Below are 24,485 nucleotides of genomic sequence, written 5' to 3'. Positions count from 1 at the left end.
AATTTTTCCGAGAAGGTCCCTGAGTGGCGATGGAACTTTTTTTTTTTTTTTTTTTTTTTTAATGGTGTGTCCTGATGAGAAAACGTTCAAGGATGAATTCAAGGATACTGAGGCGGTCCATTCCCCGGTTTCCAGGATAGAGGAGGCAGCCATGTTGAGAGTCTCCAATTTGGGAGAAGGGGATGAAGTTGAGTGCGCCCCCCGTGGCTCCTTCATAGAACAGCTGGCGGTCTCTCTGCTCCGTCAGTTCCTCATACAACAGAGAGCCCAGGAGCTCCGGCGGGACATTTTGCACCACATCTGACAGCAAAGCACTGTACGCCTGAAGTGATCTGGAGCAATATGAGCGGTGACATCTGCGAAGCAACAAGAAATTTCAGAAAACCTCAGCCAGACATTCACTAGCGTTTGCATTGTGACACTTACAGTGGAAAATTCAGCAGGTCAAGGAACCGTTTGATCTTCCACGTGTGAACCGCATCCCTGTGTTGACGCTGTAATTTACACACAATGCACAACAACTATTTTAGCGACTCATCGCTTAACTACCCTCTTCTCCCCAAGGTAACCCACAAAAAAATAGACAACAAGAGTCAGAGAACATTGCCGCCAACTCTGGAGCACTGCAATGAAGCGTTTATGATGAAGTTAGTTGGGTCGTTCTAATCAACAGATTTTTGTTTTTTGAAATAAAAAAGCAAAACTACCTGTTTCCTTCCATGCTTGAAATAGAAATTGTCCCCCAGAACTTCACTGATGCAGCCAAAGGCATCTTGGCAATGATCAATGTAGAAGTTCTGCATCTAGAGACGACAGATTTCAAGAATATGTAAAAACATTCATGAATAGAGAAGCTAGATGCCAAACCGCACTCACATGCTCTGTGAAGTCCAGTGGATTGGGAAGAGTTGAAGACCAAATGAGAGCTGAACATTGGGGAAAATAAATAAAATTATTTAAATGTGTCATTTAAGTTGAATACATTTGCCTAAAACAGGACCGATTTATTCGGATTTCATTTCAGAAAGTGTAGCGGGTTAGGGGGTGTCTTTTTAAATAGTGTATTAACATGTTTCAGATTGTGATAATCATTTGGGAAATGAAATTTGCAGCAACACATTTGTCCAGGTGTGTACAGCTGTCAGTCACTCACAGTTATTTGGTTTGAGGAGGGGAATCGGTGCCGGTTCTCTGTGACGCCATATCTCCCCTTTCACCTGATGTCTGGATGTAAAGGTCCAGTTGTTTGGAGGTCCAGAGCTGCCCTGAAACCACAACGTGCTTTTTATTATTACTATTAAGATTATTAGTGGTGGGAAGTGACGGAGAAATACATTATTACTTTGCGGTTAGTTTTCAGGTATCTGGACTTTGAATATTTATTTTTCTGACGCGATATTACCTTTAAAAAGGAAGTTCAATGACTACTTCCACCAAACGGTTCCTCAGACAAACAGCTCAATCTCTACTTAAGCACAAAGTTCCACGTCAAGTATGTGTCAGTGTCACATTTTGCACCGCCCCTCACGTGCAGCTGACAGAGGCATTCAAAATATTAGACACGTCACAGGCGTCTTGCAAAGACTCAGTGGTTATCTCTGGAAATGTCTCACACGGCGCTCGAATTAAATTCAATCTCAACAGACTTTGCTCAAAAACCAACCTGAGGTTGGACCAGATCGTAACTGCCCCAAATTCCAGCACAAGGTTTCTGCGAGCCGTCTGGTGGTCCACTGTTGTAGAATGAGGGGAAAAGCTGCGGTGGGAAGTGGTAATCCATTTCCTTTGCATTAACCGATTTGTAAGATGTTTCGAGTTTGAATGGTAGCAAGCCCCTCGCTGTGCCACAGAACACGTCTGAACATGTTCAGGCTTGAGATTCGGCTAACGCTAGCAGGTTGTAGTTGCAGCATAAAAAATAGACTTCTTCTTCTTTCCTGGACGAATCATCTCGACAATCAGTCATTCAATTGGACGTCATATTAAAAAAATAAATAAACCTTTCACGAAACGTTAAAACTTGCAGCATGTTAAACTGTCAGTAAGCCCTCCATCCACGTTTGCGCGGCCAGCACGTGTGTGAGTCGACTAGTTAAGTTTCCAATCTTGGAAAAGCTTTGGTACTTACTTCCGGTTTCGACGTGACACGCTGTTCGCGTGGTAACCGGAAGTATTTGTATGGCTGTGCCACAATAAGAGTGTGACATGACAACATGACAACGCTGATCAACAAAAACATCACGTCCGTTGGCTTTCATGCCAGGATAAATCCACTAAGATTGTCAAAATTATAATATGCTAAATATTCTGGAGCTCTGGGTTTGAATTTCGGCTCCTCCTCCTGCTCGTGTGGGTGCTCTCGCCTTCTCCAAAAACATGCAGGTTAATTTTAAGTGGAGATGTTAGAATACGGTGTCTCGATTGAAATTAATATGCATGTTTAATTATTTGTGAGTGATTTGAGGCCTATATTTGCCCGGTGGTTGGCGGGCAATGAGTCCAGTGTGTAGGCCTAGTCAACGATAGGCTCCAGCAAATTCTGTATTGTAGAATATGAATGGATGGATGATAACATTATATGCAACGAACCCAAAGGCAAAAGCAAGGCCAGAGGTCACCAACATTGTGCCGTCGGGTCTCAGGTAGCCCCTAAGGAATACATAAATGTCCCACGGAAGCGCTCAAGTTGAAAAAGGTTGGAATAAGATCAATTAGCCGAGAGATGGCGCCCAAGAGAAAGTTAAATATTTGGATTGAGGTAGTTATCGAGGTTTCATTTATTTATTGATTTCGTTTTACGAAATCTTTTTCACATTTACAGAATTTTTTAAGACCTAATCATTTAACTTCATATTTGTTTGTTGTTGTTGTTTTAAAACAGAATAAATTTTGATCAAATTAACAACGAAACAATAAAGCATAGTTCAGGAAATAACTTTATTCAACAATAAATGTTTGTACATATTTCAAGATGACAAAAACATAGCTTTTCCAGACCGAGATCTGGAAAAGCACAACCACATGGGTACAGGAATAAATAAAGGAGAGGTGTCCGCGCCCCTCCATTGAAAGCAATGTATAGTTTCACAATTTAAATTCTTGCACCAAAGGTATCCAGACAAATGTTTCAAGATGCAAGAGGTGATTTTACAAGCTTAAGCTATTAAAAATGTTTTTAAAAAAGAGAGAAGGATTTGCAGCTCTCTTCTCAGCATCCAAGATAAAACAGATCGCATACTTTATTTAAAGAATGTTTGAATTGTATTGCGAGTGCAAAAAGTGTAGAGACTAACCGTGTTTCATGTTAGTGTGTCATTATTTCTCAAAGTCTCTAAACGAATAATTCAAAAAGCTTTTTTTTCTCTCCAGTGAGTAATTAACAAATTGTGACTCGTTTGGTTTCTTATCCCAACCTCTATGTGATGAACAGGTAAAAAAACAAAACAAAACAAAAAAAAACAAACCCTCAAACATTTATGGTTCACAAGGCCAATTTGAGCTGAGCAAACGGAACCTCTGAGCCCAATGAATGAGAAAAAAAAGAAAATGTGCTTAACTAGACACCCGTAACGTTTGATCCAATGTATTTACAGTGAAGCTGGAGAAAAATAGAAAAGCCAAGAACGTTTGTGTATATGTAGTCTACTAAGATTATAGGTTTTAAAACTCCCATACATTGAAGCCAATACCTTTGAACGCAATCGCTTAAAACACGCATCAAGTCTACATTATAAATACAGAAAACACTTACAAAAATAGATATGATTTGAAAAACTGTCGTTGTTAAAATGAGGGATATACTGTAGCGCCCCCTGCTGCCAAGAACGGCGCACTACCGTAAACACATTATTGCAAAATTGGCTGACACCTCTTGTCAAGGTTTTAGAGAATATCCCATTTGACCACAAGGGTATTTTTTTTTTGGTGCTGAATATGATCAGCAGCGTTCAGATTGTTATTTACGCCCCCCCCCAAAAAAAAAAACAAAAAACAAAAACGTGATGCATTCAGTGTCATTCACAAAATATGAAGGAAGCCTGCGTGGGGATTATACGTAAGAACCAATCACCAAGAACAATATCTCAGAGAAGTCAAGCCGCGGATGAGAACATTGGTCTTTGAGGTGTGCAACATCAACAAAGAAACGATACGAAGCAAGTCCCGGCAGAATGCACTTCCACCTCTCACAGAACGAGCGTTTGGGATGGCGGTCATCCTACGCGACAACCACTTCCACTTCTACAGGGTCAATGATACTGTCGTCGCCGTTCAGGCTCTTTTTGACAGGCTGAGGCTCTTCGTGTGGAGCGGAGTCCTTCGCCAACGCCGGCTGCTGCGACGAATCGGATTTCGTGGCGGAAACCTCCGCAGTTTGTTCGCGCTCACCTTCCTGTACTGCTAACTCGATTTCCTCAATAGCACTCTTAATCGCCGCTTCCTCCTTCTCGTCTTCCTGTTCCTTGTTTCCCACCAACTGCTGGAGGATTGACTGTGGTGATCTCTTCTCTTGCGGAGACTTCAAGGGGACATCCTCCACCAATGTGGTGACGTGGCTCACCTCCTCCTGCGCTCCATCCCCCAGCGGGATGCCGCTCGGTGTCGGCACCGTCCCGTTGGACATGTCGCTCTCGATTTCATCTGGCAGCACCACTTCCTTCACCGGATTGATCAGATCTCTGATTTCGTCCACGCTATCTGGGGATTTCGGCCCCCCGCACGCATCGGCCTCAGCCTGCTCCTCCGTGTCATCGGACGCCGCGGCGTGTTCTTCGGGGATAAGCTCGACCCCCGGAACTTCCAAACACGACTCGTAGGGCAAGGGTACTCCTTCGAGCTGGATCATGGACACCACCTGCTTGCGTTTTTTCCCAGAACCTCCGTCGGCATCGCCGCTACCACCTTCGGGTTGACCGTTGCCGAATTTGGTGGCCCAGTCCACCGGAAGACTTTCGCCAAGCGCTTGGAGGTCGGGGTCACTGTTGGTCATGACAATACTGTCCCTGTAGAGATTGTGCCTCCTCTGGACGGCAGCCTCCTTCACAGCTACACACGGGAAACGAACGCACGCGTGGAGCAAAAAAGTCAGAAGTCAACGATTATTTTTTGAATGATAAACATTGAAGGGGGTCAAATTGACCCAGAGGACAATAGGAGGCTGAATTGTTCCGCAATCCTCACCCATCATGATGTCCTTTGTGACAGACTGCAGCACCACCTCCTCAAACATATTTTCCACAAGAAGGAAAGGGGAGAAATCCTCAAAGATGAGCTCTTTAAAACGCGGCAGCTCCTGGGAGGGGGGGGGGGGCAAGCGGACATGGGTTCATCTATTAAAACACTCTGTCGTTCAATAAAAACCTGATGTGTCGAATATTATTATTGTTGATCTAACAGCGTACGCGATGAAAACAAGATTGTCAAAATGCAGTGCAGCGGGGTGCCACTTACGGTGGAGCAGGACGGCGCGAGCTGCTGCAGCATGTAGGGGATGATGATCTGCAGCAGAGCCTCTCTGAAGAACTTCTTGCGTACCGTGCTGCTGTCGTAATCGTACTTCTGGAGGGAGAAACCGAAAGTAGGGGATGATGATCTGCAGCAGAGCCTCTCTGAAGAACTTCTTGCGTACCGTGCTGCTGTCGTAATCGTACTTCTGGAGGGAGAAACCGAAAACGCAGAGAGAGAGAGAGAGAGAGAGAGAGAGAGAGAGAGAGAGAGAGAGAGAGAGATTACCGAATGCCATAACCTCTTTTTCTTTCTGATGCAAATCATGAGTAATGAACCTTTTTGAAAATTATCGGTTAAACTGCACAATGTCTGGATTCTTTCTTTCCAGTTTACCTTGAGAACCCTATCCTGGCACCCTTGGATGATTTTACACATGTCATTTTCTCCTTGGGCAGCTAACGACTGCTGCAGCAGCTGCTCAAATGTGTGTACTGCATTGTCCATTTGCTGTCAAAAAAAACAAAAACAAAAATCCCACAAGAAGTCGTATTTCAGTGGTTTAGAACGTCATGCTCAGCCACTAACAGGCAACTGCGAAGTTTCTTTGAGCCAACTAGCAGGTTCCCTCTCAGCCACAGCGACGGTGCATTGACTATTGGCAACATGTGAACATTCCAGAGAGAGCGAGAAAAAAAATGTCAGCTTAAATTCTCACCTCCCTCATGAGGATCTGAGCCCTGCTGACAAATACCGAAGGGCTCGAGACGTCGAACCTTTGCTGCAGTCCCTCCAGGTTGAGCTCCTCCACATTATCATAGCAACTCTTCATTTTGACTGGATGGAAAGCCAGCATGGAGAGCTTCTCCAGGTGCTGTCAAGAAAGATCGACGCGGCGTGATCCGGTTGCGGGGCGGCAGCGCATCGAGGCAACAAATGTGCCCTGAGCAACATCCGACTTACCTCGGCCAGTTTTTCTTTGTCTCCTCCATTTAACAGGTTCTTGCTGATGTCCACCACCTCCCGGAAGAAAACATCCCTGACCTCAGCGAAACCTCGGCTGATGGGCTCCATGAGAGCCTCTAAGATGGAGTTGATGTAAGGTTGGACGCTCCGCTTCAGGAGAGACTCAGCTTTGGGTAACACCAGTTTTTTTTTTTTTTTGTTGTTGTTTTTTTTCATTAAAACATGTCCGAATCACAGGCTGATTTTCTGCAATAAATCTCACAAAGAAGCACTGCATCAGAGATCTACAAAAAAAAAAAAAAAACCAAAAAAAAAAACCACATACATCCCAATAATAAGCATTACAGTATTGTCACTCTTCCAAAAAAAAAAAAAAACACATACGTCCCAATAATAAGCATTACAATATTCTCACTCTTCCGCTGTGCTGGAACAATCTGACGAGAACTCACAAACATCCAATCTCTCTGCCTTTGCTGCATCTTCCCTTTCAAACGAGGACCAATTGCGTTTCTCACTTCAGGATGGAGACTCTCCATCACTAGATTTGCCAGGATCTGGACACACACACACGCACACGCACAATATTTTCCTTTTCTTGTGTCAGAAGTGAACAGCAACCTGCTGGGAGGTGGCTTGTCGATGTGCAGAGTATTCAATCAACGCAAGCGGAAGCGTTTGTGTCTCGCCCATTTTGTGACAATGCAAATAGTGGAAGAGCAGATAGATGAGTTCATTTGAATATTATAAACCGCTAATGCGGCATTTTCATGATTTGTGTTTAACACATTTAAATAAAATATTCATGTCACGAGTGCAAACGACAGTTTCTGATGTAGTACATCAAGTCTGAGAGTAAATATCAGCACTGGACAAGATGATATTTTTCATTCATGGAATACCTAAATATGATCGAGCAAAGGGGCCAACTTACATATGAATGAATACACTGTAAAAATATTGTCAGAATGGAAATGAAAACCACGTGCATTGAATTGACAATTTCAAAAATACACAATATTTTGTCACTCACTGCAATCGAAAATATCCTCCCAAGCAGGAAATATGTGACACGTGTTATATGGCGAGAAACGGTACATGCTGCGTGTTTGGTAGCACACACAAAAGTCACCTTGACTTAAGCCGTATAGTCCATCAGCACGTGTAAGCAGGTCGCAAAAGCTTTGCGCGGGGCCCCGAAACAAGCAAGAAGCAAAGGGAAAGGTGACGGCAAAGAACACAGGGTGATTCAGGAGCGCTCGTACAAAAACTGAAAGGGACTCATTGAAAAGTGAGAGAGACCCACTTCACTCGAGTGACCTTTGGCATGCCGTTAAGGCAGAAGGGCTGGACGATGGCTGCCCCTTTCGGACGCTCTCTTCTACATTCATGTGTGAAGGCATTCTTGTCTTTTGGTGTGGGAAGCGGGTGTGCGGATGAAGACGAAAATGGAGGAGCCAGAACAAAATAGTTAAAAACTGAACATAAAATAAGCCGCAGTGGAGGGAGTTTACTGTATTCAGTGAACCTAAGAGACAGTTTTCAAACGTTGGTACCGTACATGTTATGAGCCTGGGAAGCCAGAGTGAAAGGATTCGAGTCACCAAAGCCCGAGAGTTCCCTAACCTGTGAAGGCGTTCCACACATCATGTCCCAGGTCCCATAGTGGCCTTTCGCTTGTCTATGTAGTCTCACAGTGTCAGTGAAGGCCGGCGTCTGAACAGTGCAGTCCTCCGGCAGACCTAGTAAGGTGAAGGAAACAAGCTCCTTCTGTTAACCCATACGACAAGACAAAAATAACACCATCTTGGGAGCAATACGGTTCAGAGGATTCCTTTGGAAGGATTTTAGGATTTACAGTTGAAGATCGACACAGCCCTGTTCAAATACCAATTTTTTTTTTTTTTTTTGTTGACTGACCAAGATAAATCATTTAAACAAGTAACCACTATTTATGTGACCTAGATTGTGCAAATTATGATTCTATTTATTTTACTTTTTTTTGGGTGGGTGGGGTCAAAATAACCAACTGAACTAATGCGGTTGGTTGCCCGAGCGTGCACATGCTATGTTTGCACTAAATATACTTTTTGGAAATATGAAGTTTCCCTAAGTGATGACAAAGATGAATCTGTGTCTGGAGAATAAATCTAGCAGTGGCTAGAGTGGAACACAACCAAATGAACTGTCAGGCTCCTCAAAAGAGGAAGATACTTTTTTTTTTTTGTGACAGAACTCACATGGTTACTGACACACCCAACGGACAGGACCGAAGGAGCTGTGCTAAAACAACAAAAGCGGTGTGTTTTTAGGAAGTGACTTACTGTCATGTGGTTGTGGTGATGTGATGAGATTCAACTGGCTTGAGTACATAAAAAACAAAAAAATAATGCAGCCATGAAGACCGCAGTGCACCAGACACTTAATGATTAGCAGCTCACCCGTAAACCAAATTCCTCTCATAAAATAACACCAGTTACATTTGGTTTTCAAAAACAAAAAAAAAAAAAAAAAAACCCAGCCATGAAGACCGCAGTGCACCAGACACTTAATGATTAGCAGCTCACCCGTAAACCAAATTCCTCTCATAAAATAACACCAGTTACATTTGGTTTTCAAAAACAAACGCTTTTGAATGAAAGTAGATGCTTCAGCCCCCACCAGCCCCTTGAAATGTTGATTATTCATAATCATAAGAATGATAACTCCACCTGTTTACGTTTTGCAAGCTATCACGTTCACATTGATTCCTTTGTCACTTCACCTCAAACTAAGAACGGGCCAGTGTTGTGATAGCAGGTCTGTGACACCGAGGAGGCTGACAAAGTCAGGAAGTGAGTCAGGAATTGTCGGTGGGAGGGGGCAGGGCGAGCCCGACGGGAAGCTGCCCCTCCTCGATAACTTTGCAGTGATGGGTGAAAGGGGCCAGTGGAAGACGGTCAGTGGAAGGTCGCGTGGAGATGCGAGGCAGGAAGAGAAAGCAGAAACATTTTGTTTTTCATCGAAGGAAAAAAAAGGCACCGCAACTAACTCTCAGAAAGCCGAAATGATTACTTTGTGACAAAGTGAGACGACATCCAAGCCGATGATAATTTGCGAGCGAAGTGATACGCAGTTACCGGCCAGACCTGTTTTAGCTCAAAGTCTGCGTCAAGTTTTATTGAGTGTTGAATTGGTTGAACAGGCTCCAAAGGGAACAAAAATGCAAATCTTATCTTGTTTGTTTTGGTGATTAATTATGTTTGCCAACGGCGCGTCGCTAGCATTGATGTTGGACTTTTTTTTTTCTCCTTAATCTTGCGTTTTCTTACTCACTCGAGAAGCCATGTCGTTTTACGCCGCGCAATATTTTTGATCTCTTTGCCAAGCAGTTGAACCACGAGGCCGTACAGTTCCTCCGCAGTGTCGGGTGAGGGCACGGAGTAAAAATAGAACATGTGGCAGCAATTACCGCAGCATAAATTTGGAGGTATTTCCCTCTTTGCGAGGTTGACTGCACTCTATCGGATGGGATGTGGAGCAACAAGATTCCCAGGCCTTCGAGCCATTATTTTGCAATGGCCTTATCCAAGCCGACAATCAATTCAAGGCTCCCAACGACTAAAAATCTAGATAATTCTGCACAGTGCCCCGTTAATGATTTCTGTTAAACAATGACCCCATTGCCCAGAAAGCCGGCCTTTATGTATTGACCAACCTGACACTATGAATGGACGCCACAGAATTAAACAGCAGCAGCAGCCAGTATCCTGCTGACAAGGAACTTCACCAGCTGACCTAAATGTGCGCCTTTGCCGTCGGCTCGTGATAGAAGTGAACTCATTATCCTATTGTACACGTCACTGAAATACGGGGCTTGGTGAATTCTCTGGAAGAAAGGGCAGACTGTAAAATGTCGCTGTCCTGTAAAAAAAAAAAAAATTCACAGGACAGCGACGATAAGCTGAGTTAGTCTCTCAAATATATATTAAAAAAAAAAACTTCTAAAGTGCACTTATGTAACTATGTGAAGTACAGTGTGCTGTGGAGACACGAGGTATTCCTTCGTTGGGTTGCGTTTTCAACATTTAAACGGTTTTGGTCCGAGGCCAAAATAGAATAGTTTGGTCACCAGGCTGATGCAGCAGGCTCTCATTTGGAGTTCGAGGCCCCAATGAGCTCCCACGGGCCTCCAGAATACCATCAATCACAGCCAACTCTCCTCCCCCTGTCGCCACTTAAAACTCATTTGGCCTTCCTTATGCTCTTATGCACACATCACACACAATATGTGTGAATAACATGGAAACGGATGAAGGGGGGAAAAAAAAAAGAAAGAAGAAAAATGAATGTGGACACAATTGTTGGCATCCCTCTGTTCGTGAAATAAAAAGACTCAATGTCACTGAAATCACGGAGAAAAGAAGCAATGATAAATAAAAACATACGGAAAATTAACCGAAAGAAGCAATGATAAATAAAAACATACGGAAAATTAACGGAAAAAAATCAGGCGGTGAAGACGTTGCCTTTGAGTTCAACTAGACCAGGGGTAAAAAAAATCAGGCGGTGAAGACGTTGCCTTTGAGTTGTGGTTCAACTAGACCAGGGCTGTCCCAACTTTTTCGTTTGAGGGCCACATACATCAAAATGGAAGGATAAAAGGGCCGCTCTAAAACGCATGACGGGCCGGGAATGGCCCCCGGGCTGCCGTTTGGACACCCCCGATCTATCTGATCTCATATGCACTAAAAGAAGCAAGCTTTGGACTGCGAACACCCCATTTTCCCTTGAAGAACATATGAGCTAATCAAGCCAACTCCCTTTTAAATTGCCTGCATGGAGGGCAGGGGTCACATCCATAAAGTCATTTTTTACGACTCCCGGGAAAAGTCGTTTGCCTGTTCTGTTTTTTCCTCAAAACGCCAACATGACAGAGGTGAGACTGGGCGTGGTAACGCAGGCCAAAGCCATGAATGTGATCAATCCACACTGATGCAATTGACCTCGGCGTGCGGAACACCAACAACAGTCCCGCTTCCTTCTGATGTGTTCTCGAAGCCCAGATGGAATGTACCACGGGGACTCACTGAGCGTGCCCAAACAGGTCGTGTGGAGGAGTCAAAAAGGCTGAACAAGACAGGCAAGGGCTGGTTTTGTTTTATGAGCAAAATGTATGCACTACTCGTCCCTCTCGATCATCGACACCCCGAGCTCTGGTTTGGGCAGAGGATATAAAAATAGAGAAGACAGAGGGATCGATGTATACGTATACACTAGATGCATCGAGATGGGGGTAAGAAAATTCCACAAAATAGAGAAGACAGAGGGATCGATGTATACGTATGCAGATGCATCGAGATGGGGGTAAGAAAATTCACTTTGGCTTGTTTGGCATTTGCTATGACTCCATAACACAAACTCTGGCCGTACTTCAGATTTCAGAAGTTTGCTTTGTGTGAACGGCACTTAAATGGGAAGCGCTGAACAGGAAATGACAATTCAAATGCAGATTTCAAAATAAAATCACCACCATCGACACATTCAGCCCCTATTTCGTGAAGCTAAAAGATAACTATTAACCAGATGAAAATTCACTTTCCACTGTGAGCACACATCAAGCGTCTATCTCCAAATAAGTGATAGATTAACTAGAAACAAAGAAAGCCTTTGAGCATTGGCTGTGTCTTCACAGCTCAAGGCAAGTACAGTAAAAGGTGCCCTGGGGTCCTCGAGAGCCCCTACCCTGCATGCCTTTTGCTCCTCTTCCATCGCATCGGATTTAAATGATCAGGAATCATTAGCAGTCTTAGTGATGAGCTGATCAATTGAATCTGCCAAATTCATTTACGTTTTTTTTTTTTAAACGAATTGATCTACTTGGTCCTATTTTTTCCCCTGTGAAGAGGAACCGAACCAGCAGGGAAGTGGTCAAAGTCAATAACCCCTTTGCACATCAAATCAGCAAGGTTTTTGCTGCCCATACACAAGAAAATGGGTCGAGTCATTTGCACTGAGTCACCATTTTTTCCCCTCTCACTGAGTTGCCTTTAAACATTTGGGAGTACGATTGCCCTGAGCTCAAATAATTTAGCTCCTACGTTTCAACATTATAAGGGCCGCATGTGAATAACGATCTGGCAAAGATCATCTTGATCATTTCTGCAACCACGGCGGCGCAGTGAGAGGTTCCGCCGTCCGACAAAAGCAGCTTTTTAGTCAACCCGTGCAATGTGTTGTCAACACATTGTTGCAGGAAGTTGGCATGGCGGACTCCTCGAGTGACTTGCTGAGAAGTGCGCGCAAGAATAACAGCCTGACAAAAATGTCATGAAAGAATGTTTGTGCATCCTTGGGCATGTCTCGATTTCTAATCTGTTCATCGTAAATATGTGATATGCATCAGTGCTTATGCATTAGATCTGCCTGGATTATGTAAAAACCGCTACTGAGATTTTATGACGGGGAGGAAGAAGTGGCATTGGGAGAAATTATTACAGCATACAGTAGACACTGTCATACTCGCAATTCGCACATTCTGAGATTTTTTTTTTCTTGAAATTTTTTTATCCTATTTTTATTTTGAAGGGCCATTTCACCCATTTTTTTTTCATTGAAAACGCATATTGAATGTTCAGTTTTTTTTTACTTAAAATTATTATGATTCTTATTATTTTTTTTTTGTTCCGACGCATTTCACTAGCTGTCAGTTACGCGGGGACTTTCACTATAATTGTTTGCACTGCTGGTTATACTCCATGGCAGCAAGTATTGTGAACTTAAGTTGACCCAAGCCTCGTCACTGCTGATGTCCAGCTGATGATTCATGACATAACATGATTAAACAAAAAAATCAGTACCCCATTGTGCACTCTCTTTTCATTTCTTTTCTTTTCTTTTTTTCTCCTCTGTTGGACATTGCCCTAGAAGTTATAGCTCTGGGCCGAGACCCCTCCATTCCTCCATTGAACTTTCTTTTACAACAAGAGCGTGACAGCCAGCTTGAGATTCCTTTTTAGCCAAGTATGCGCCACTAACTGATTGCCACTTGATTTCTTCCAACAACAACAGCACAAAGGCCGCTTAGAACAGAGTTCAGCCGAGACATCTCCTAACTTTGTTCGCTAATTCTGTTAAAAGTCCAACGTGGGAGCAACGTCAGCCTCTTTCGTCACTCTGTGATCGACACGCAACACAGCAATAACACCGTCAAAGCTCTCACGATCCACACAAGGTGTTTCCGACATTTTGTTGCCACAATGGAGTGCCAGGATCCGCCGGCGGATCCTGGCGCTCTTTCTACTGTGTACCTTACCTCACCTCACATGTGAATTTTTTTAATGACTAGTTGTGCGCGGGTGCATAATAATCAGCTGTCAAATATTTAGACTTCGCAAGCTTCACACACCCATTTTGGAGTTTCAGTGACTTTCACTGTGCACAGATTCCACGGTGGCCCCACTCGGAGCTCCTTGAACTTGTAGCCGATGAGGTTGAACAAATAAGAGCGCTGACGTTGTCATATTGAACTGGCAACTGGAGTTTTTCTCACCGTTGTTACAGTGCCGGACGCAGTCTTGCAAGACGGCGTGCCACTTCTGTTGCTCCTTCTCGGTCATCACACAGAAGTAATGATGGCGGGCGTACGGGTGCCACAGGATGAGTGGGAACGGCGTTGCACATCTGATAAAAGGATTGCTGCTCGATTTGGCTTTGACATCTAAAACAAGGTAAGGGACAAATTCATTTAGAAAAAGGCAAGTAGCATGCATTGAGTGTTGGTTCGTACTCACACACAAGTCCTGTGCGACTATTGTATAAAAAGTAGCTATGCTAGCACGATTCAGTGATTTTTTTTTTTTTTTTTGTGGTGTACCCACCAGTTGTTGGGAACGTTTCTTTCAATGAATTGTTTGAGATGAGGAAATCACCAGTGCACTCTTTCACTTAATCGTAATATTTTCATGATATGTTATGATATCCCTGTAGCGTGAACTTTTAAAATTTCACCTGAAATCCAACTATCCCGAACTGTTTTGGGAGTCGTGTATGTTGTCAGTCGAGTACCTGGAAGGCTAGTGTTAATCAGTTCCATGTAATCTTCAATAGATGTGAGGGCCTTGTAGCCGGCACAGTTGATGGTTACTTTGGGATGCAGAGTCCGCTCATGTGCCTTTAAAAAAAAAAAAAAAAAGTAATAATACAAAATAAAAAAAATCAAAACAATTACATGTTGTCATGACCAAGGTGAAATTAGGCGAAGGAGCAAGTAAAGTGAACCCACTGATTTGCTCTCATAGAGGTTGATGGTGTAGTTGTTTGGCACCGATACGAAGCGATTTCTCCACTTGCGATTCTCCTCGAGGTACTGGAACAAATTCCCTGAAAAAATCGAACGGCCAGCCAAAGGATCCTGAAAAAAAAAGAAATGCGGTCATATTAATAAAAATGAGCAAAATCTTAAAATTGCATTTCATCTAGAAGCTTTTACTCCATAGTGTTGAGGATTCCGTGAAATTGATATTATCTTTATCATGAATGAACCTGTAACAGGTTTCTTAGAAATGAGGAAACAAAAACAACAACAACAACATGAGTGGTCGTAGTTGTCGGCTCTGTAAATATGCCATTCCTTTCCAACAGATATCGCTCCCATACAATTCGATACATTTCAAAGTGCAGCGATTCTATTTGGTTCAATTCCATACACTCACATCTTTAAAAAAAAAAAAAGTTTTCTGGTTCAAAACTGTTTTTGTTGCACTCACCAAGTGTGATACACGGGCAAAAAAAAAAAAAAAAAGGACCTCAGCAAGGGGGCAAAGACTTTTTCGTGGCATTGGAAGGTGTGACGAAGAGCTCTCCCGAGCACAAATAATGACCTCATTCATGGAGTTGTGCGACATTGTTCTGACGCAGCCTTTGTTGACAAATCCCTTGGCAACCGGTTTTGTAGTTGCTCCTCTTCATGATCAGAAATACAGCGGAAAGACAGTTACACTGTGGCTTTTGGGCTCACGTTGCTGCGCGAGGACATCGTTGCTCGATGGTGCGGAGTGATTTGCAAGACCCGAGTATCATTAGACTTTTTAAGCGGGTCTACTTTTGTCCTGACGAGAAAACGTTCTCGTCCTCACGAGAAACGTCTTTCCCCGCTAGCGCTAGCTTGTTTATACAGCGACGACATTCTTGAAAGCGTTGGATGGAATAAAGTTTAGAATCACAGGACAGTCAAGAGTTACAATGGTATGCATAGCGTTTGAACGATGACACTCAAGCGGGGAGAGGGGGTGGGGGGGGGGAATGCTGTTTAACTGCATTGCCATTAATTGGCCTGCTTGCTCGAGGGTTTTCTTGGCGGTGATGACAGAAAACTGCTTTGGGTACTTGCCTTCCGGTGTAGCAACTGCGATTGTGGCCCGCCACCTCCTTCGATCTCGTAGCGGATGCTGTTGAAGAGAGCGACGGCATACTGCTGCTTATACACGTCGCTGAACTGTCTCATCACATCTCCCGTCTTCACTGTAGGACGAGAAACAACAACAGTTTGGTGCTACAGTCGTTGGTGCAACTTCTACTATGCAAAGTAAAATTGATTTATCAACAACACCCAGAATTGCCGCCAGCCTCTCTGGATCCGAGCTCATCTCAGATGGACTGATGCTAAGAAAAAAAAATGTTTTGTGGTCTGACGAGTCCACATTTCAATTTGGTTTTGGAAATTGTGGACCAAAGAGGAAAAGAACCATGCGGAGTGCTAGGGACGCAATGTTCAAAGGCCAGCATCTATGATGGTTCATTTAATATGCCCTGCATGTTTTTGGAAAGTACCCGGACAAAACCCACGCAGGCACGGCGGAGCACATGCACACTCCACACAGGAAAGCCGTAGCCGTAATCGAACCCTGCACTTCTGGACCGTGCGGCCGACGTGCTAACAAGCCGAGCCCCGTGCCGCCCTGGTCCAATTTATATTCATTTTATTTCTAACTATGCCCAGACACTTCTGACCATAACTCAAGACTCGGAATTCTGATGTATTTTCCAAATACTTCGGGAGACAAAGCAGCGCCTCCTTCCCCTGATCAAGAAAACCCCCTCACAGTTTCCATTCGTGCACAATGGTCTCGCCGCTATTTTGACCCAGTTCTACGGCTGCCGTCTTCTTCCTCAGCAATCCGTCCAAGAGGGGATGTGCGTCTTTCCCATGTCCCGGTGCTGGAAAAAGGAGTCGATGTGTTTGGCTGCGCTAGCAGCAGACGGTGTTAACTGCGATACGTTTCTGGAAGGGACAACAGGAAGAAGGGAGATGACCGGAGGTTGGAGAGCGGGGAGGAAAGCGCTGACAAGGCAACGCTGGTGTGAGAGGAATGCGGAGGAGACAACAGCGACATCAGAACTTCATGAGAGCGCCTTGTATTCTATATATAGTACAGTGGAAATTTTCAAAGACAATGACGATGTGAAGACATTTGGAGAAATGCACAAATAGCTCTCATGGAAGGTTATTTTGGTTCCGATGGGTGCGTGTTGCACAGTTCTGAGAGCATTTTGTAAGATGCCAGCGAGATTAAAACACTGCACTGAGATTCTGGTTACGCTGTCTGATTTCGGAATCCTTTTAAGACAACAACAAAAAAAATAAAAATGGACATCCATGTCCGGAAAGAATTTGAGCACAGCTGGTCTGTGCGCCATCACCAGCACCCCCAACCCCAAAAAAAATGCATTCAACTTTGTATTTTCCATTGGATGCCTCTTTCTGCCAAAGTAAGCAAAACATTCCAGTTTAGGGAACCAATACCACGTCTTGAACCCATCGACATTATGAAGGCAAAAGGAATCATTCATTTTGCGTAGCTCAGTCGATAAATGTCTCCACTTATCCAGAAAATGTTTGACCGGTGCAAAAAGCACAACAAAGACTATTATGATCCATTCGTGAAACCTCGGTGTCCCATTTTATACTCGGTCAGGGGGCTTGTGGGTATATATTTTCCACTTTTTCAGGTAAGAAAGGACATCTCGCTGGTCGCTTGTTGTCTTCATCGTTTGACGGAATGCACAGTGTAACGTGCTGTCATCGACTTGGTCACGTGTTACTTCACATTTGTATCGTCATCAAAATCAACCAAGGACATTTTCTTGTTTGGCGCTAACTTTGCATGTCATCCCCGGGGCTCGGGATCCTACTCGGGTATTCAAACGTTCCGATGACAATGCTATGAGCTAAGATATGTGAGTGCGCTGCAAGTGTTATGCGGGCTAATGGGAGGATCATCCTGTGAGAATGTGATTCAACAGCAAGAATGAAGAAATCACATCGTCCCTATCAGGGGTGTGCTGACACCTTTTGCCATGCATGTTTTCCGGAATGTGGGAGAAAACCAGAGTACCCGGAGAAAACCCACGCGGGCACGGGGAGAACATGCAAACTCCATGGAGAAAGGCTGGGGCCGAAATTGAACCCGCACCTCTGCGTCGTGAGGCCGACGTGCTAACCACTCGCCAACGTGTCTGTCAAAAATCCAAAACAGCTAATTGCATCGACAAGGCCACATTTCAGAGAGATGATCCTATTGAGACAAGCAATTCCATCTTACGGTGTGAATAGATCAACTTTCAATCAAAACAACACTTTTTTTGTCATCAAAAACAACCAAGATGTCACGTGATAAGACTTGAGACAGACGCATTCACTGCAGGTGTGGATGACGTCAAGTTCTGGGCTGCAAATGATAGTTGGAGTAATCCATGAATCCAAAACCTGTTCAAACCTGTTCAAACCATGAAGCTGCATACAATTGTGTTTGAGAGCCAATCATGGCGTCTCGTGCACCAACAGACAATTTTTTTTGTCTTTGTTTCTCTCAATTTGACATCCATTACAGAGGATGCGAAATGGCGGCGCGCAAACTCAACTGACTGAATTCCCCTTCATGTCCTCATTTCTTTGTCCGGGGGCGCACACCACCACAAGCTTGATCTACATGTCGTTCATTTGGTCGAGTAGATTTAGCGTTGCCGCTAACATTAGCGTACCCCTGCAGGTGGAAACCCAGCCTATAGCCTGGTGGGCATTCATCCAGAAATGAGTCCTCGCCAGCCATGTGAAGGTCAGCGATGTGAACCGCTACGCTACGACTTGTCACCACTTACTTTGCCTTTGAAAATGCAGAGTATGCCAATTTTCAAACAGCTTTCAAGCACAAAGCATCAAATTCTGCCTAGTCAGAAATGTCATATTATTTGGACGTGTATGCGACCACTTTGTTCATCTTCTTGAGTGATACATATGAACTGTGCACAGTATAAGCTCCAAAGTTAAAGTTACAATTATTAAGATAAGAAAACCTTTAATAGTCTCACAATGGAGAAATTCCCACTTCACAGCAGCAAAGTTATGAGAGGAAGAAGTACAAGAACAAAATAAATAGGAGCTGCTGGAAAGGCAGCCACTCTCGCTGCGCCATCTTGAAGTCAAAATAACACATAAGACACAGACAGTCGTGCAATCTTAATCAACTTTTCCTGCACACACTTTGTTGTTTGAAGCTGTTATAGATGAAAGAGGAGAGGATCAAAGTGTCCTTTCACCAGAGGATCAGATTTTGATATTGATGACTTCTACTTGTGTGTGTGTGTGTGTGTGTGTGTGTGTGTGTGTGTGTGTGTGTGTGTGTGTGTGTGTGTGTGTGTGTTCTTTCGCCCAATTGCCATTGAACAAGGAATAAAAAGCAAATAGTGAGAAAACATGACTGTACTTTCCATCATTGCGTGAACAGAACTAGACTAAAAAAATGCGTGCAAAACAACCTTGGCAAAGAAAAAATATATTTTCTTGTGTTGTTTAATGAATCATACGGGTCAGAAGTGCAAAGAAACATCACTTTTTATGTATGTCGTCGAAAAGCTTTAAAGTCCGGTCTGGACTTGAAGAAAGCGTCCACTGAATAAACTCAATCGTAAAACGTTCTCCCTTTAGCAGAGTTGTTTATGATAGCCTCTACTGCCGAGCTCGTTCTTTCCGAGGAGAGTGTTATGAGTCAAGACTCTGGCCTCCTCACGTCTCCTCTGCTCTGCTCTGCGCTTGGTTGGAAGAAATCCCACAGAATGTTCGGTTCCCACAGCGGGAGGCTGGAGCAATCCGAGACTCAAATAGCAGCCACTACCAATTTATACAAACATGCTTCTCTTTGGGGAAACCTACTTATTATGTCTGGGAAGAGAGCCTACAGCAGAACTCTTTCGTAAGCTGGAGTAGAACAGTTCTCTGTGCAAAAAAAATAATTAAAAATGGTGATGCTTTTGTACCGGCACAGGTGGTGACACTTGCTGGGGGCAATTGTGTCGACTCCCTTTTCAACTCATGATTGTTGTTACTGTTGATTTGTTTTAGGCGATATGCTAATAGTAGCAGAAATATTGAAATAGTCAACGTGACTAAATAGTCCAAACAAAGAATTTTCCATTTCAAAGATACACTCTGGTGACATTGCTTTTGGCCCGCCCCGTACAACCACGAGCAACGATTCATTGCATGCTTGCAAAAAAAAAATAAATCTGTGACTCAAAACAAAATGTCGTTCCTGTTTCGGCTCCGTGCTAAAAATTAAGAGGGTGTTGTTGAGGCAATCCCTCCTCCACATACCTGTAATCATCTCCCGCTTGCCTTCATCCAGGTGAGAGGAAACCACGTCCCCCATGGTCGCAGCAGAACCCCCAAAGACTCGGTCACACAATCCGAACCGGTTGCAGGCGTGTATATTCCGGGTCGACCGTGGCGAGGTTCCCAAATAGTAGCGCAATTATTCGACCGAATCCAAGAGGCGAAAACTTAAAGTGTCTCCTCGTGAAGGAGAGAGAGAGAGAGAGAGAGAGGGGGGAGAGATAGAGAGACTTGCTACCGCTACTGTCTTTGCTGGGTTTTGTTCCGAGCACTGGGCGAGGTGACAACACCCTGGCGGCAGGCGGGGACGAGGAGGGGAAGGAGGAGGTGAAAGCACGGTTCGGCTTCAGAAAGGCGGGACACACCTTCTGGAAGGCATCACTGGTCCAACGTGTTAAGGCGGCCCCGCTTTGGGTGTGGCCACGAGCTGCTCGGTTTTTCCACAACCACCAAATCCTATTACTGTTACTGTTCCACACTATTGTTTGAAGATGAAGGCCATGCATACAACCTATATGAGGTTTGAAGATGTCATTTCCTGCGCGCCTGACTATCCATACACTTGGGCAGTGGGTACTATTCACGCTTCATGTCATTTTAGATTTATTTTGAATTATTACATCGCCGGTGGCATAGTAAGGGCGATTCTATTGTTTCGCTATGCAAGATGTACTGATTGTCCACAGTTTTTCCAACACGTATTATGATGTTAATGCGGAAAGATACATGCTGCCCCCATGTGGACATTCTTTGGTAGTACAAACACCGATGAAAGTTCGTCGTACTCGTGCGCTGGATTCCTCGTGGTACGCTGTCAGTAGTAATTAGTATATAAGCAGATCAATGATCAGAGCCAATACCAAAACTGTCTGTTTACGGTATTAGTACGACTGGAGCGCCCTGGGAAACTTCATGTGACTACTAGTAAGGCAAACTTGTGTGTACTAGTTGACATCTGCGCGCGAGGAGTAGCTGTAACCTGTGAAGCACTAGATGTCACTACGTGCTCGTAAGCAGTTGTCAAATAGTGCGCAGTTTTGCCTCTTTATAGTAACATCTAGTTCGACTAGGGCGCCTATCGTAAAGCGTGCGGGAAAAACGTCAAGATATCGCCGCTCTCCTTGTGCGCAAAAATGTCAGAGGGCTATTTCCCCTTGTCTTATTTTGTGGCCTGATGCCTAACCACCACGAGCAGACTAAATGCGTATTACAATTCCCCATTAACCGTATATCATCTTATCCCTGTGGTTTTTTTCTATATAATACATTGAAGTGAGTAAAACGAAAGGCATCCTATATAATACATTGAAGTGAGTAAAACGAAAGGCAGCTTTTTTTTTATAGCTAATAAGACGCAGTAGTTAGTCCAAATACGCCCCAACAGTCGTGCGCACAGTGCGGAAGGATACGTTCTGACGACTCCTTGTGAGGGCTCCTACGCAGTGATGGGAGGAGGTGAACGCAGGAGGGGGAGGAGGACGACCACAGGAGGAAGCACTAGACCCAATACTCGGCACCATCATGGCACCTATCGGATTAAAGGCGGTGGTCGGAGAGAGTAAGAACCTTCCTGTTATTATTCCAGATTAGCCTCAATGACCTTGTGCGGCGTAAATGTATTTGTTGTTGTTTGGAGGCAAGCGGCGATTAAGGATGAGTGCGAAGGTGGTGCTGTTGACGTCTCGTCGTCATTGCCGTAGTGATGCAGAGCGGAGAACGTGATGGAGGCAACCTGCAGGGGTTTGAGTGCGAAGGTGGTGCTGTTGACGTCTCGTCGTCGATGCCGTAGTGATGCAGAGCGAAGAACGTGATGGAGGCAACCTGCAGGGTCTGGGTGCTTTCGCTGCGTTCTTGCGGCGCCTCTGCGCCAATGTCAAGTTGGCTTGAAAGATCAGTGATCACCCACGGATGACTGATGTAAAAATCCTTTTCCGACACGGTGCACAAACGCTTGGGGGGCAAAGACGTACGCCCCTTTCGCTGTAATGTAGCATCACTTCACCGCATATAATTCAGCCTGGATATCGAGCGACGAAAACGAGCTTCTCGTGTTTTGATTGGCGAATAACGAGCAATTGCCATGGTATGGATTACTGTCTTATTTGAAATAGATCCTCGTCGAGGTTCGTGTTTTCGGCAGTGCCTCACCCTTCGCGGAGGATGCGCCGCTTTTGCGTAAAATGCACTTTACGCCCAAGGGCTGATACAAGCTTCAGTCTGCTGTACAGTTCACGTTCGCCGGAGGACGATATCGTGACCATTGAATTGCCTTTAACGGGCGCAATGCAAGCGAGTTTCCGCAATCCGCATTCCATCAAAAAGAACCACATTTACATGGAGCCAATGTCATCTCTTGACAAAAACAATCTGAGCAGCCTTCACCGCCAGTCCCAATTTAGACTATTTATTTATTCCGGAGAGGATGCTCCGGGAGTGTCTGTGTGTGTGTGTGTTGCTGATGCAGGCCTAAATATGGAGGCGCAGTTTCATTCTCCTTTTTGGCCATGGATGGGAAGTACAGTATCGGTGGTTTTGTCAGGCAAGGGATGATGAAGTCAGTTATTTGTCATTCATTTGGAGCATTTGTTTATCTGCTTCTAGTATTCATGTTCAAGTGCTCCATTCAAGCAGAAAATCAGGATTAGCATGATTTGAAATATTTTATGTTCTTGATTTATGGTGCGTAAAACTGATGATCCCATTTCGCAGCGCACAGATCGCATTTTATGTGGGCATGATGACTACATTTTTTGTTTTCTCTAACTGAATCATGCTTTGTGTTATAACATCATTATGGAGCCAACATCCAATGTGTATCACACACTACTGGACCTTTGGCATGCTATTGCATGAAGAGGTGAAAACGTGTTTGATATATCAGAATAAGTCTACGACACAACGCAAGTGCCACGCTATATTTTTGTGCCATTTAAGCAGGTTACGATCGTATCATCATCGTCATCCTATCAGAATACTGCACCAGGATCAGTGAGGCACCATCAGGGATGGCGCTGCACCGTTTTTTTTTTTTTTTTTTTTGGTAGCACCAGTTCAGCCCCTTCAGTATTTTATTTCATATGCTAAAATATATTTACAAATTATTTTCTTACCCCCCACCCACTATGTATTGGTCAAGACCCCTTTCGCCCCAGGAGGAAAAGAATCCTGGAGCCGCCATTCCTTGGAACCATCAATGCAGTTTTTACTCAATAATATATCAAGTCAATTCTTGCTAGAACCTGAGTAAAAAAATCCTTCCATACTTTTTAAAAAATTGATCAAGGCTTTGTAACTGGTGCTTACATTATTGTGCAACTAACTAAAGCCAGGACCTGAATACGCTCACAACAACTATAGGTAGCATGAGGTCGGTAGTGGCCAGGCCTGGGACGCAGTGTGTGACACCTGCGCTTTGGAAGGCTGAGGTGAAGCTGCGCTGCGATTGGTGGAATGGCTGAGAGGAGGGAGGGAGGACCGAAGAACCATCATGGGTCCTTTCTGCAGCAATTGATGTAGAAGATGCGGCTGAGGGGGATGGGCAGCGTGCAGTGCTTCAGCCTCCACTTTCATAACTCCTTTTGAGAGCGAGCGAGCGAGCGAGAGACAGAGAAGAATGGAAATGAGGCCAAGTGGCCAGAATCTCATCGCTCGACAAGATGTGGTTATTATTATTAGTTGTAGTACTGTATTTTAATCATTTCATATCAGATATTACAGATTGCATGGAACTGCAGTGCTCATTGTTAATTACTGGGAAATTTATAGCTGAAAACTAACAATTCTACTGGGCTATTCTGGTAAGCACCAATCCTGCACCTGATTTGCACAATTACCAACATTTTTTTTTAAAACTCAACCCATGCCCACACTAAAGCATGTAAGGCCTTATACTCACGGTCTAGGTCATCAGGTTCAAGGAATGATTCATTGCGTTGCTGCAAAGTGACCTTGGAAACATCACTGAACCACAGCATCCCACTGGTCTGGCTTGGGTGTCTGCTGCAGTGCCTGCAGCCCTCGGCCCTCTGTGACGCATGCACGCGTGCACAATAAGCATACGGGGTGACTGTAGACACAAACACGCGTACATACACGGTCGCTGTGGTTACAGAGCACAAAGGCCTACATGACGGAGCTCATTTTAAAACAGGCTGATACAGGGTATTGGAACTAAAATGAAATCCCTTCGTCTTACGCTGAGGAAGAGTGCTGCGTCAGAACCGGCAAGCATCCTCCCTTGTCCCTCAGCTTACCATCCCCCTTCCACACACGCAGACACAGGTACAGGTATCCCTCTATTAATGACAGGAAAAAAAAAACAATTGTGGTCACAAAAATAACTTGAATCTGACAATAGTATTAATAAGATAGAATGAAAATCAGACATTGCTTTTGAATTGCGGTTCAACACAATTTTATACATATACAT

The 24,485-nt window shown here is 44.2% G+C and overlaps 3 protein-coding genes and 1 long non-coding RNA gene across 7 annotated transcripts in view; 1 reads left to right on the top strand and 3 right to left on the bottom strand.

The window, feature by feature from the left end:
• Positions 1–2,126, bottom strand: part of taf1c (TATA-box binding protein associated factor, RNA polymerase I subunit C) — a 7,243-nt gene extending 5,117 nt beyond the window's left edge. The window contains 6 exon segments of the mRNA XM_019888749.1: positions 109–356; positions 427–494; positions 708–803; positions 877–926; positions 1,154–1,265; positions 1,664–2,126. Coding sequence (XP_019744308.1) covers positions 109–356; positions 427–494; positions 708–803; positions 877–926; positions 1,154–1,265; positions 1,664–1,780 — 691 coding nt within the window. The 5' untranslated portion in view covers positions 1,781–2,126.
• Positions 2,127–2,918: 792 nt separating this feature from the next.
• Positions 2,919–20,483, bottom strand: niban2a (niban apoptosis regulator 2a). Its single transcript, XM_019888752.1, is given in 13 exon segments — positions 2,919–5,043; positions 5,179–5,290; positions 5,449–5,556; positions 5,839–5,952; positions 6,161–6,316; positions 6,406–6,679; positions 6,793–6,965; positions 8,035–8,150; positions 13,940–14,107; positions 14,455–14,560; positions 14,672–14,800; positions 15,779–15,909; positions 20,039–20,483. Coding segments are annotated over 13 exon segments (2,469 nt in total). The 5' UTR covers positions 20,094–20,483; the 3' UTR covers positions 2,919–4,216.
• Positions 20,484–21,487: 1,004 nt separating this feature from the next.
• The window catches only part of stxbp1a (syntaxin binding protein 1a), an 18,187-nt gene continuing 15,189 nt past the window's right edge, over positions 21,488–24,485 (top strand). Inside the window, exon 1 of one of the 2 annotated variants that reach the window (XM_019888753.1) lies at positions 21,488–21,614. In XM_019888753.1, the coding sequence (XP_019744312.1) occupies positions 21,578–21,614 (37 nt within the window). In that variant the 5' untranslated portion in view covers positions 21,488–21,577. The remainder of the gene's footprint in view (positions 21,615–24,485) is intronic. The other variant, XM_019888754.1, reaches the window with a different exon arrangement.
• LOC109527072 (uncharacterized) overlaps positions 23,184–24,485 on the bottom strand; it is a 4,531-nt gene continuing 3,229 nt past the window's right edge. For all 3 annotated transcript variants that reach the window (XR_002170463.1, XR_002170462.1, XR_002170464.1), the window contains exons 2-4: positions 24,252–24,351; positions 23,952–24,122; positions 23,184–23,631 (exon numbers count right to left, since the gene is read on the bottom strand). This is a non-coding gene — a long non-coding RNA (uncharacterized LOC109527072). The remainder of the gene's footprint in view (positions 23,632–23,951; positions 24,123–24,251; positions 24,352–24,485) is intronic.

The sequence above is a fragment of the Hippocampus comes genome, unplaced genomic scaffold (assembly GCF_001891065.2).
Source record: "Hippocampus comes isolate QL1 unplaced genomic scaffold, H_comes_QL1_v1.1 scaffold347, whole genome shotgun sequence".
NCBI classification, from domain to species: Eukaryota; Metazoa; Chordata; class Actinopteri; order Syngnathiformes; family Syngnathidae; genus Hippocampus; species Hippocampus comes.
This window is presented reverse-complemented; position numbering and strand designations above follow the sequence as displayed.